The following is a 14,036-nucleotide window of genomic DNA, read 5'->3' as shown; positions in this document are numbered from 1 at the left end:
TCTCTAACCCCTATGTGTGGTAGCGTTAAAGGTAGTAGCAGTGGTAGCAGTAGTTTTCAAGGTCAATTTTTCCATATAGGAATCTAGTAATTCCAGCACTATTTGTTTAAAAGACTCTCCATTTCCCATCGTCTTGAACTGGCAAAAATCAATAGAAATCAATTTGATGTTAATATGTGTGTTTATTTCTGTATTTTCTAGTTTACCCCATTGACCTATTTGTCTATACTTATTTTTCTCTGTTCAAAATTTTCTTGACTATTCTAGATTGCTTGCATTATAATATATATTTAGAATTATTGGTTGGATTATACAAAGAATTTTATAGGATTTTAATTGAGATTATTTTGGAACTGTAGACATCTTTAAAATGATGACTTCTGATCCATGAAGTTATGGTATATTTCTCCATGTATTTGGATTCTATAATTTCTCAGTAAAATCTATGTCATAATTTTAAATACAAACATCTTTTGTAAAATGTATTCCACATACTTGATGTTTTCTGATACTATTATAAATTGTATTGTTTTAGTTTTATATTCTGTTTGTTGCTGTATATATTTCTAATTTCTTTATAAAGAGCAAATCTAATTATTTTGCAAGCTTTATTCCAGAATTTACTAGTTTATAGATTCCTTTTGATTTTCTATATCACAATCACATTGTTTACAGACAATGAGATTTTTTTTTTCCAATTTTTATGACTTCTTTTTTCTTGCCTTATTTCACTATCTAGCACCTCCATCATAATGTTGAATAGAAGTGTTGAAAGTGAACATTCATGCACTCTTCTTGATCTTAGGGGTAAAGCATTTCATATTCTACCATTAAGTGTGCTGCTAGCTGTAGAGTTTCATATTCAACAAATTCCTTTCTCTTCCATGAGTGTTGAGCTTTGTTCTTGCAGGCAATCACATACTGAAAAATATCGCAATACCATGGAAATTTGGCTTCAGGTCTTTCAAGGGCAAGTCTGTTTTGTTTCTTCCCTGAGCTTTACAACATAGCCCTTACTTCTTGGCCTTAAGATAGGGCCCTTCTGAGAGTTCAGGAAATATTTATTGTTTACCACTTCAACTCCAAATTCTTACTTTGCACCTTAGGCAGCTGCTGAAATCTCTGCTCAATTCTTTCACCTCCTGGGCACTTCCTTCCTCTGTGTATGTACATTAGGAATCAGCCAAGGACTTCAGTAGAATTTATTAGCAGACTTACATGCTCCCCTCTCTTGGGTTCTCTCATTTCTTAAAATTTTCCATTCAATTCCAGGTACTCTGCAGCCTCAAATTCCAGTTTTATCTTTTCAAATCAGTAACTTTGTACTTTATGATCTATATTCTGTGAAAACTGGGAAGTGTTCTCAGAGGGTAAGCTGGATAAATGTAGGGTTTATTTTGTTTCCTTTCTTCCAGTGACTGAAATCCTTCTGATTCTTTTCTAGTTTTAGTTGCTTTCCAATATCTTCAACAGTTGTTTTTTCTTATTTTGTTCAGAGTAAATATGTGTATAGCAGAAACCTTATTCAGCCAAAAACTGCTCCATTATTACCAGATTATAACTATCCATATTGGATGTCTTACAGTTCCTCAAACAAAAATTTTTCTCTGATCTTAGAGTTCCCAAATATGCTATTTCTCTACCTAAAATATTATCTCTCTTACTCTTTGACCAATTGGCTTCCAACTACCCATGATGTCTCTATTTAAATATCAGTCACTCAACAAAGTCTACTCTTAAACTATTTCCTAACTCATTCAGGTTTGCCTTGCTGCTACACATTCCCAGAGCACCCTGTACTGTTTTTGTAGTAGTTATAAGGTTCATCCTGTGTATGGTTATCTGTTTAATACTTCCCTCTTTCTTAAGAGTGTAACCTCCATGAAAGCAAAAGCTTTGTCTTGCATTCCACACCTGGCTGACTAGAAAGTACTTGGTAAATATTTATATCTTTTTGCAAAACCAAGATGTAAAATATTTTGATTACCTTGTCACAGATATTGTAAAGGTGATTTATTAAAAATCATTCATAAAGGAATCCATCAGAGCACAGACATGTGTACAGGTAGGTATTAGCTGATAATTATAGTAAAATTTACTTTTGTCTACTTTGCTAATATTTTCTACTATATGTTCAAACTATGTAATATTTTGTGTCCAGCTCAAGAGAGTGGCAATATTAGAAAACAGCTGTTTAAAAATATAAATTCAGAGAAGTCTGGCAGCTTTTGTATCATCGCAAAAAAATACATTCAATAACATTAATGATTTATCATTAATATCATCAGCCCCAAGACTACTTTTACAGCTTTAAAAATAATTTACTGCTTAAGCGTAAGTAAGATATTCTTTTCCACTAACCAGAACTCTTCACCCCTACAGCTGAGGCTCACATATTAATAAAATGTATGCATCTGGAGAGCTGAATGAACTGATCCTAGACAATAGGGTGGCATTGTGAGAGACACCATTGGATATATTTATATTTTCTTTAAAAAATCAAACACAGTTAGGGAATCAGACTTTGAATATCTTGGAATTTTATCAGGTCCTCCATTAATTCCAGTTAGAAACCAGGATCTAGCACAGGGCTTGGCACACAGTAGCTGTTGAATAAACATTTATTTAATACATCAATGAAAGTAGTCACGGCAAAAATTCCAAGCAAAGGAAATTATAATAAACAAAGTTTATTGATTCATCCAGAAACATAGCCATTAAAAAAACAGTATAAACCAAATTATTGCTTTCAGTCAATGAAACCAGGTGCTCCGTGGGTGTGAGGTCTAACCCAAACAGCTCTTACAGCGCTGAAGACCATTCTCGTTGCACGCCGTGCACTTCAGGGCCTTGAAAGAGTCCGTAAAGCAGTTTCGAAACACTGACATCTTGCTTCCATGGCAGACAGAGCACGGAAGAAAGCCAAAGCCTCCACAGGAGGGACACTCGTGTGGATGCTGCACTCTCTGGATAGGTGGCAGGAGGACAAGAAGGATAGGATTTGTGTTAGCATGACAATACCATCAGCCGCCCTGTCTTTCTGTACTGGACCGTCATAAAACAATATCAGCATACGCCGGTGGAGGACTTGCAATCATCTACCATTATATTATTCAATAGATGCACAGGAAATGCTCGCCAACATTTCCTTTATTGTCTCATTGATGGCCATCAACAGCACAAGCTTGGTGCGTAAAGGTTGGTACATTTTAAGTTAAAGGGCACATCATTTGAAAACTTCCAGAAATCCATCATATGAAAACACATATTTACAAATCAAAGAAATTCAGAAGACGGTAATTTGCCTTAAAGGAAAATACTATAACTTTCCTTTTAGTATCACTTCCTAGTTTTGTATCTTTGTTTATAGAATAGCAGCACTGAGTCTGGAAAATAAGGAAAAATAAAAGCTGGATTGGAGGAGCCTCTGTCAACTGATGATCCATCATCATATTGAACATATAAATAATGCTTTGTTTTTAAAAAGCACTTCCAAATGCTACATAGAATCTTCTCCCATCTCATCCTTCACATATAAGAATACCTTCTTATGTAAAGCAACTAATTCAAACATCATTGTGCTGTGCTGTGCTGAGTCTCTCAGTCGTGTCTGACACTTTGCGACCCCATGGACTGTAGCCCTCCAGGCTCCTCTGTCCATGGGGATTCTCCATGCAAGAACACTGCAGTGGATTGCCATGCCTCCTCTAATATCATTACCTTCATTTTACATTTAAAGAAACAGACATAGCAATCTTGAGACCGATCTAAGTCCATAAAACTACCCACCATAACTATCAGCCTTTCTACCTCAAGTAAAAGTAAAGTACCCATTACAGCATAACGAAATTAACTAGGAAGCATGCTGTTGTTGTTGCTGCTGTTGTTTAGTCAAGTCGTGTCCAACTCTTTTGCTACCCCGTGAACTGTAGCCCCCCAGGTTCCTCTGTTCATGGGATTTCGCAGGCAAGAATACTGGAATGGGTTGCCAGTTCCTTCTGCAGCGGAGCTTCCTGACCCAGGGATCGAACTGTAGGTCTCCTGCATTTGCAAATGAATTCTTTATACTGAGCCAGCATGTTAAGGAAAAATTTCCATACACATTCCCATTCTCTTTTTTGAACATATAACCTCTGCTGGAGTCCACACATGGCAACCATCTGCTGGTGGGAGCTTAGGAGCCATTACAGAATGAATACAAAGAGAATGGGAGTTAATACAAGCTTCTGACTTGCAAAATAGGAACTTTCAGCAATGTTTGAAAGCCAGCTTCTGTGACAAGAATAATTGCCAAAATACACTTGGGAAATATAGATACACACACACATGCACACACAGACACTCAGACAAACATACCTTACATACTTAAACATACGTACAGACTTTCTCTGGAAATTCACAATTGTACTTAATAAAGTCTCCAAAAAATCCAATGGAAAAGGAAACCAATTAACTAGGTTTAACCCACTTTTTTCCCAGCAAGCAATTCTTTCCTAGAAAGCATCTACAATTTTCTCATAATCAGTACCCTGTGGACTGTGCTTTGGGAAAGAAACATTAAGGATCTGATTGCTTTAAAATTTATATATTTCCAGACCACTTTTAAGAGCTGCATATTCTGTATTCAGTAAGATTCATTTACAGTTACCATTTGACTTTGCTATTAGATTGAGAGAGCAAAATTCATGTCATATCTTATTTTTAGCAACAGAATTACTTTGATGGAAAGTAGTGATTTCTAGTCTGAAGGACACAAACAAGAAACGTTGTCAAGTTTGTAGAGATTCAAAGCTCTTCCAAAAAGTTAGATTGTATGTAGCAATTTAGTTTCTCGGTAGCTGGGTTTTTGTAATTTCCCTATGCAAGAGTTGACCAAAAAGTGGTGTATCGGACTTATAGTTTTGCATGATATAGAAATGTCTTTAGAAAAAAACTTTGAATAAAAACAAAAGCAGCAAAGAAAGAGTGTAGTCTAAAAACAAAATATAAGAGAATTAATAAGTAATGCTCTTCTTATCAAATTTTAGAAAAAATATGATAAGGTAGATAGGCCCTCAACATGCATTAGAACCAGGCCAGAGATTATGTTAAAAATATTTAATGACTTACATAGAAACAACACCAACTAGTCAGAAAGGACTTATAAAACCCTGAGTCTAGGATGGCACGCATTAGTGCTGGATTGTACATAGGTTTGGATTTCAAGTAGAGTGGGATCATCAAATTTTGCAACTAAAAATATGCGTTGCCCAGTTAACTGGAATGTCAGATAGACCATAGATAAATTTTTGTGTAGATATGCCAAAGATTATATGGAACATACTTAAAATAATTATTCATAATTTAATTGAGGTTTAAATGTAAGCAGACATCCTATATTTTATCCGGCAACCCTTATAGGGTAGTTGCTTTTATGGAAGAGGAGAGCTGCTTGGGAGTCTTGGTGTAGTAACTATTTACTAACCAGTATATGCAGAGTACATCATGAGAAACACTGGGCTGGAAGAAGCACAAGCTGGAATCCAGATTGCCAGGAGAAATATCAATAACCTCAGATATGCAGATGACACCACCCTTATGGCAGAAGTGAAAAGGAACTCAAAAGCCTCTTGATGAAAGTGAAAGAGGAGAGTGAAAAAGTTGGCTTAAAGCTCAACATTCAGAAAACTAAGATCATGGCATCTGGTCCCATCACTTCATGGGAAATAGATGGGGAAACAGTGGAAACAATGTCAGACTTAATGTTTTTGTGCTCCAAAATCACTGCAGATGGTGATTGCAGCCATGAAATGAAAAGACACTTACTCCTTGGAAGGAAAGTTATGACCAACCTAGATGGCATATTGAAAATCAGAGACATTCCTTTGCCAACAAAGGTCTGTCTATTCAAGGCTATGGTTTTTCCAGTAGTCATGTATGGATGTGAGAGTTGAACTGTGAAGAAAGCTTAGTGCTGAAGAATTGATGCTTTTGAACTGTGATGTTGGAGAAGACGCTGAGAGGCCCTTGGACTGCAAGGTGATCCAACCAGTCCATTCTAAAGGAGATCAGTCCTGGGAGTTCTTTGGAAGGAATGATGCTAAAGCTGAAACTCCAGTACTTTGGCTACCTCATGCGAAGAGTTGACTCATTGGAAAAGACTGATGCTGGGAGGGATTGGGGGCAGGAGGAGATGGGGATGACAGAGGATGAGATGGCTGGATGGCATCACCGACTGGATGGACATGAGTTTGAGTGAACTCCGGGAGTTGGTGATGGACAGGGAGGCCTGGCGTGCTGTGATTCATGGGGTTGCAAAGAGTTGGACACCACTGAGTGACTGAACTGAACTGGACTGATAAACCTTAACAACTAGTATAAACATTTCAATATTTTAAAATTCTTCAATAGCATAAGATTTTGCCATAAAATACATTCATGCTGGCAAGCAAAGAACAACAAAGTTAGAATGAATGTGAGTCCTAGGGAGTTTCCTAAGCTCATTCACCATCTCTGTCACTTACTCCAAATACCAGACTTTTAACACAGAGAAATAATGATAATAATAATAAACACACAACCAAATTAAAAATTATTGAAACCAAGCAGAACCCTATAAGGCTTTCCTGGGGACCAACACCTTCCTACCTCATCCCCCACCTCTTGTTTATAGAAAAGCTTTAGCCTCCTAGCCTTCCCTGAGTTCCAAAGAGAAAATTTAATCAGAAAAGTGAAAAAAATGCAGAAACAAATGAAAACAGTCAGGCTAGACAAAATAATAATAGTTTAACCATGAAATAAAGTCAACGCCTTTTGTTACGCCTCAAGGGTAAAAGATAATATCCTGAGCCATATCTCTGAATTGTCCTGCAAGATACTAAGATTCCCCTCCACACCTTGCCACATCAAGTGTTAGTTTCTCAGTCACATCAGACTCTCTGCAACCTCCTGGACTGGAGCCCCCCAGGCTCCTCTGCCCTTAGAATTCTCCAGGCAAGAATACTGGAGTGGGTAGCCATTCCCTTCTCCAAGTGATCTTCCTGATCAAATCCCGGGGGATCAAATCCCGGTCTTGTGCATTGGAGGTGGATTCTTCACCACTGAGCCACCAGGGTAGCCTCAAGTGGAAGAAGTGAACTGCATGCTGATCACTAGTATATAGACACCAGGGGGGTTGGAATCAGAAGGTTAAGGATGTTAACTCGCCCTGTCACCTCACCACCAACCAATCAGGTGGATGTCCATGAGCTGATCAAGCATCCTATGATCCTCTCCCTCCTTTTATCTTTAAAAATCCTTCCTTGAAAGTCACTGGGGAATTCAAATGTGAGCAGTCCATAATACTTCTTTCTTGGCCCCACCCTGGATGCCTCACAATAAATGCTGTATTTTCCTTCACCACAATCTGGTATGAGTAGATTGGGTTTACTGTTTGCGCAAGTGGACCCAAATTTGGTTTGGTAACATGATCTTATATCATGGGCCTGGAACATGACTTACAAAGATTGCTTTCAAAGGGCCAAAATATCAAATATTAAATATATGATGAGTCTGCTATTTAATAACTTCTGTGCAATTCAGAACACATACATTTCCTAAAATGAAGTTAATATATAAACACTAAAACCACAGTGTCCATTTTAAAGGGAATCACAGATAGACCAAGGTCATCCTAAAACAACTTTGTCAGAATTATGCAATGCTATGGTAAAATTTGTCTTTACTTATAGGGTTGTTAAGACAATTTAATGAGTAAATTCTTATAAAGTGATAGAATACTGTCTGGCACATAATAGCTACTCAGTAAGGCTAGCAGTTAATAGTCATTTTTTATTAATAAATCCTAATCTGAAGAGACTTTTAATAACTGCTGCCGCAAGCTAAATTGTTTGTGGTCACGTGACACAGTCATTTTCTACCACTAATATAGTCATTTTATTTAAACACCACTTCTATACTTGGTCTTCTGGTCTAAAGCCTTGCCACTGTATGAAAAGGAGAGTGAATGCATTTTGATTCACATGTGAATTCTGATGTCTTGGATCACAGGATTGGAAAGATTCTGAGGCCATTTCCACTCTCAAGAAAATTCAGCCTTTTAGCCATACACTTGGGAGAAAAATGAATGGCTTACCCACCACGTAAAGTTGTATAGTCAGGCCACTCAACATGGCTGTTCTCTTGCTCTCTACATCTGCTGCTCAGTTAGTCTCTGCTTCACCTACACTCTACTTGCATGACTGACCTTCCTTGATTTTAAAAAAATTTGTTTATTTATTGAATTTTCTTTTTTTGCTGCACTGGGTCTTCATTGCTGCATACAGCCTTTCTCTAGTTGCATCAAGTGGGGGCTACTCATGGCAATGCAGGGGCTTCTCACTGCAGTGGCTTCCCTTGTTTCAAAGCATGGGCTCCAGGCACATTGGCCTCAGTAGTTGCTGCACCTGGACTCAGTAATTGTGGCTCACGGCCTTAGGTGCCCCAAGGGATGTGGCATCCTCCTGGACCAGGAGTTGAATCAGTGTCTCCTGCATTGGCAGGTGGATTCTTAATTAACCACCGGGACCACGAGGAAGCGCCTGACTTTCCTCTTAATTGTAGAGCCTGATTAGTAAATACCTATATACTTGTCCCTCACCCAAGTTTGTCATTGTTCTAATCTTTAGATGAGAATGACTCCCCTTTGATAGCTTAATGAAGGGAAGAACTCTGCCCCAGGAGGGTACATAGCCTAAGGGGATAAAAGAGGAAATCCTCCTCTGCTGATTTCCCTAGTAACCAATGAGCCAATCTACAATATTTCTCCCTATAGCTGGTAGTCTCCTTATTCTTCCTGGGAGTGAAGACCTCTGCTGCTGTGTCCAGCCTGCCATCTGCCTCCGAGCAGTGGGATGTTGCTCCAGGACCCTTCTGCTTCAGATGTGGTATTGTTGTTTAGTCAGTCATGTCTGACTCTTTGCAACCCTGTGGACTACAGCATGCCAGGCTTCCCTATCCTTCACCATCTCCCAGAGTTTGTTCAAACTCATGTCCATTGAGTTGGTGATGTCATCCAACTGTCTCGTCTTCTATCATCCCCTTCTCCTCCTGCCTTCAACCTTTCCCAGCATCGGGGTCTTTTTTCTAATGAGTCAGCTCTTTTTATAAGGTGGCCAAAGTATTAGAGCTTCAGCATCAGTCCTTCTAATGAATACTCAGGGCTGATCTCCTTTAGAATGGACTGGTTGGATCTCCTTGCAGTCCAAGGGACTCTCAAGAGTCTTCTCCAACACCACAGCTCAAAAGCATCAATTCTTCAGTGTTCAGCTTTCTTTCTTGTAAGAAAGATGTGTAAGATCTCCCATCTATCAAACTGCTGATGTCTCTGTCACTGACTCTGGGCTCTTTCTTCAGCAAATGTAGTAACTGCAGGCCTGAAGGCTTCAGCCCAACAAGAGTCTATACCCAGTATCTGATGTAATAGAGACATCATTTTACAAATGATGAAACAAAGATTTTTAATGAGTAAAAGTGAATGTTCAGATCACAGAGAAATTTGAAACAGATTTCCACTTTCAGTGAAGAAGTTGACTACAGACAATTTGATCTTCAAACAGGTAAGAAATCTAGAGTAGCTCTTCAGTGTCCTGACATCCAGCAAAGCTACAAACCAGGCAGACCTGGTTGATAACAGCACCCAGTAAGAATGCTGAATCTACAGAATGCCCCTCCTCTTCACAGCAGTTTGGATGGAGGCATGTTCCTTAGGGATAGTAGCAGTGCTTGTGCTCAGTCATATCCGACTCTTTAGAGGTGGAATTTCAGAAAAAAAGGAGTAAGAAATCATCTTCCCTTTTATCTCTATCAGTTCATCTATTCTTGGCCAGGGACTTAAAAAAAAATAAAAACCCAGCGGGCTCATTCCACAGATAAGTTTACATTGCTAGGCACTGAGTATGGCATAGGAGATACAGCCCTGAGCAAGAATTTCCCTGTTCTTTTAATAAGTAGCTCTCAGCTACAAATAAGGATTTATTAGTGAAATATTGACTAACAATGACTAATCTTATCGAGTGGCTATTACATACCAGGCAATTTTCTATTCACTTTACATGAATCCACTCTAAATCTTCTCAACAATCAAGTAGAAGGCAGATCTCATCATAGCACTGTAGAGATTCTGCATTATTTGAGGATGGCCTTGGTTCCATGGTGGCTCAGCCAGTAAAGTGTCTGCTCACAATGTGGGAGACTGGGTTGGGAAGATATCCTGCAGAAGGCAATGGCAACTCACTCCAGTACTCTTGCCTGGAAAATCCCATGGGCGAAGAATTGATGCTCTTGAACTGTGGTGCTGGAGAAGACTCTTGAGAGTCCCTTGGACTGCAAGGTGATCCAACCAGTCCATTCTGAAGGAGATCAGTCCTGGGTGTTCTTTGGAAGGAATGATGCTAAAGCTGAAACTCCAGTACTTTGGCTACCTCATGCAAAGAGTTGACTCATGGGAAAAGACTGATGCTGGGAGGGATTGTGGGCAGGAGGAGAAGGGGATGACAGAGGATGAGATGGCTGGATGGCATCACCAACTGGATGCACATGAGTTTGAGTGAACTCCGGGAGTTGGTGATGGACAGGGAGGCCTGGCATGCTGTGATTCATGGGGTCGCAAAGAGTCAGACACAACTGAGCGACTTCTCTTTCTTTCTTTCTTCTCTCTTTTGGCCTGTTTTGTGATTCCATATAAAAATGATGATGTAGCTTTTAGTATTTATACATTAATTTTATTTTAGGGAATTTATCTGTGGTCTTTGAATATATTCACTCCATACCACAGTCATCTAAATTGAAGCCCCCAAGAATTCCCTAGCCTTAAACAAAGGACTAGAGGATAAGAGTGGAGTTCATGAATGACTGTGAAATGGGTTTCTTTTGTGGCACAAACTCAAATTTCATAAATACGAAGAGCTTTTTGCTGTTCTCTAATGCAGAAACAGGATGCTAAGATCAAGAGTATTTAGTGTTTTTTTTTTTTTCAAGATTATGGAATGAAGGCAATTCTTATTTTTAACCTCAGATCATCTAATCTTATTTTAGGAGTACTGGGAACTCTCTTAAGTGTTCTACCAAGGAAGAAGCAACTTATCTGACTCTCTGTAACCATAAACTCCCTCATCCAGGTTATCTATGAAGCAGACTCACTCCACATAATAGATTGTCACAAAAGTGAACACTTGGCATATAGTCATCTCTGGATGATCCACCTTTGTCTATGTATTTTGTTTTAAACTATAGTCAACCATTTAAAGTTGGCTTTAAGCTCAACATTCAGAAAACTAAGATCATGGCATCCGGTCCCATCACTTCATGGCAAATAGATGGGGAAACAGTGGCTGACTACTTTTCTGGGCTCCAAAATCACTGCAGATGGTGATTGCAGCCATGAAATTAAAATATGCTTACTCCTTGGAAGGAAAGTTATGACCAACCTAGACAGCATATTAAAAAGCAGAGATATTACTTTGTCACCAAAGGTCCATCTAGTCAAGGCTATGGTTTTTCCAGTGGTCATGTATGGATGTGAGAGTTGGACTGTGAAGAAAGCTGAGCACCGAAGAATTGATGCTTTTGAACTGTGGTGTTGGAGAAGACTCTTGAGAGTCCCTTGGACTGCAAGGAGATCCAACCAGTCCATCCTAAAGGAGATCAGTCCTGAGTGTTCATTGGAAGGACTGATGCTGAATCTGAAACTCCAATACTCTGGCCACCTGATGCAAAGAACTGACTCCTTTGAAAAGACCCTGATGCTGGGAAAGATTGAAGCCAGGAGGAGGAGGAGACAACAGAGGATGAGATGGTTGGATGGCATCACTGACTCAATGGACATGGATTTGGGTAAACTCCGGGAGTTGGTGATGGACAGGAAGGCCTGGCGTGCCGCAGTTCATGGGGTTGCAAAGAGTTGGACACGACTGAGCAACTGAACTGAACTGAACTGAACAAAGATTTAATTCAGCAAATGCTTGTTAAGTGCCTAGGAGGCTATTCTCTGTCTGATCAAGCCATTAATAAGCAGAATCGTTCCTGATCCTTGATTTGCAGAGTTATGAAATGCTGACACAGTAGAAATTTGTTGTTATATTCCTAAATATATAAGCCAGATTTGTGAATCTGATTCTTGGTCCAATGGGATGTACGGCCACAACCCTATTTAAAAAAATGTTCCAATTTCAGAAAGAGGCCCCCAGAGCACATGGCCTGATTGCCTAGGTAAGTAGGTGGTACTCTGCTGCTGTAATCTCTGAACATGCTGTGGCCACCCACTCCACGGAGAGGGAACATCACCAAGCCTTTGATAGCTCCAATGCCTCACACAGACAGCCTGTGCCATTTCCAACATCCTTGGTGTGTGGTTGAGAATCTTACTTCTGTTCTTCCTGAATGAAAAATCAGGCTTTACAAGGAAAAAAAAGTACTGAAAGTGAACACTATATTGGCAGCCTCATAGCAATGACATCAAAATGTTTGCTCGAATCTTTAGAAAAACAACAAGGCAGAAAAGTGCATTAGAGCTTCTCTACCATCTGAGATCTTTAGTTCAGTGTCTGCCATAACACGGTGCTTGCTAATACATCTCAGGGCTGCCCTGACTTCCTCTGTGTGAGTACCAGCAGGATCAGCTATCCATCTCAGTTATTGTTTGGGGGTAATACTTGGACACTCTTTTCTTTTGATCTTTAGTTTGTTTATTAATGTAAGTAAATATACAAATAAAATTTACCCCCAAATGGTGTTTTTATTCATCCTTTTCACCCAAGCGTTCACTTACATAAAATAAGTCATTTAATCTTTCAGCTAGCCTTATTGAACCCAAGTCTTGTACCAGCTACTGCTATATTTCACTTGCTTCTGCTACCCATGTTTGAAGCCACTGACAAGTCTTCCTCAGCGAATAATGCCCCCTCAGGTTTCCAGGGCAAGTTTCACTTGGGCGGGACGTATGCTAGAATTCTTAGGCCAGAAAACTTGAGATGATTTGCTGACACCATTTTTGAGGACCCAGCTGCAGCCACTAAGCCACTTTCCTCTCCATTACTGGGGTAATTGTTAGAAACTGGGGCTTGAATCACAAAGACCAGGGGAGTCACGGTCTGCTATGCAGCACCCTAGTAACAGCAAATTAGAACTTGGTACAAGCTCTCTAGTTTCTCTCTAAAGGTATTGCCTATTTGCCCATTTCCTGTACAATGCCATACTAGCATAAGAGCCAAGTGTTAAAAATCCAGTCTGTTTCCTGGACCTAATACTCTGCCTATCTCCCAGTAAACTTCTCACCTGGGTCCTGTCACATATGGTCAGGTTTCCGAGATACCAACTTGCCACTTAATTTGAGAGTGAAGGCAGCACAGACTCATCGTTCACAGATTCAAGGAGTCAGAATTAGAATCTTGAGTCAAACACTATTTACAAGGTCTGGAACAACTAACCTAGTCACCTGGGCCTCCATTGCCTTGTCTGAAAAACAAAGACAGTAACAGAGCCCACCTTGCAGTGTGATTTTGAGGCTTAAATAACTTAATACATATAATACCAGCAATAGGAACAGAAAGAAATCCAATGTTTCCTACCTCAGGAATATTTAACTTTTGTTTTATTGTCAAAAGCTAACATCAGAAGAATTGGATGTGCTTGGATATGAATCTTGTCTTTTGTCTACTTTTCCTGGTTCTTCCAACTGCTTCTCCAAGGCTAGTCTCTTTCCCTGGGTAAGTTTGTTTAAACCCTAGCCCCTTCACAGGCAGTTTAGGGATATCTGGATGGCTGAAAATTCTCTACCAGTTTTGTTATATGGGCAAAGCAGCCCAACAGAGTTATAGCTCTTACAACTCCTATGAATGGTAGAAGCCAGTACCATACCATTGTATTTCAACATTAAGAATAGACTTAAATGTTTCTGAATTATTTATGGCATCTGTAGAATTGAGACAGACTTAATGAAGAGAATAAAATCCTCTTTCCAAGATTCTTTGAGCTGAGAGAGAGGGGTTATGTTAATATGTAGCATGATAGTATTAATCAAG

The 14,036-nt window shown here is 39.4% G+C and overlaps 1 protein-coding gene across 1 annotated transcript in view; it reads right to left on the bottom strand.

The window, feature by feature from the left end:
- Positions 1–2,718: 2,718 nt before the first annotated feature.
- GRXCR1 (glutaredoxin and cysteine rich domain containing 1) overlaps positions 2,719–14,036 on the bottom strand; it is a 140,620-nt gene continuing 129,302 nt past the window's right edge. Inside the window, exon 4 of the mRNA XM_040238119.1 lies at positions 2,719–2,966. Coding sequence (XP_040094053.1) covers positions 2,787–2,966 — 180 coding nt within the window. The 3' untranslated portion in view covers positions 2,719–2,786. The remainder of the gene's footprint in view (positions 2,967–14,036) is intronic.

The sequence above is a fragment of the Oryx dammah genome, unplaced genomic scaffold, assembly GCF_014754425.2.
Source record: "Oryx dammah isolate SB20612 unplaced genomic scaffold, SCBI_Odam_1.1 HiC_scaffold_3, whole genome shotgun sequence".
Taxonomy (NCBI): domain Eukaryota; kingdom Metazoa; phylum Chordata; class Mammalia; order Artiodactyla; family Bovidae; genus Oryx; species Oryx dammah.
The sequence above is the reverse complement of the archived record's forward strand: the minus strand, read 5'-3'. Positions and strand labels throughout refer to the sequence as shown.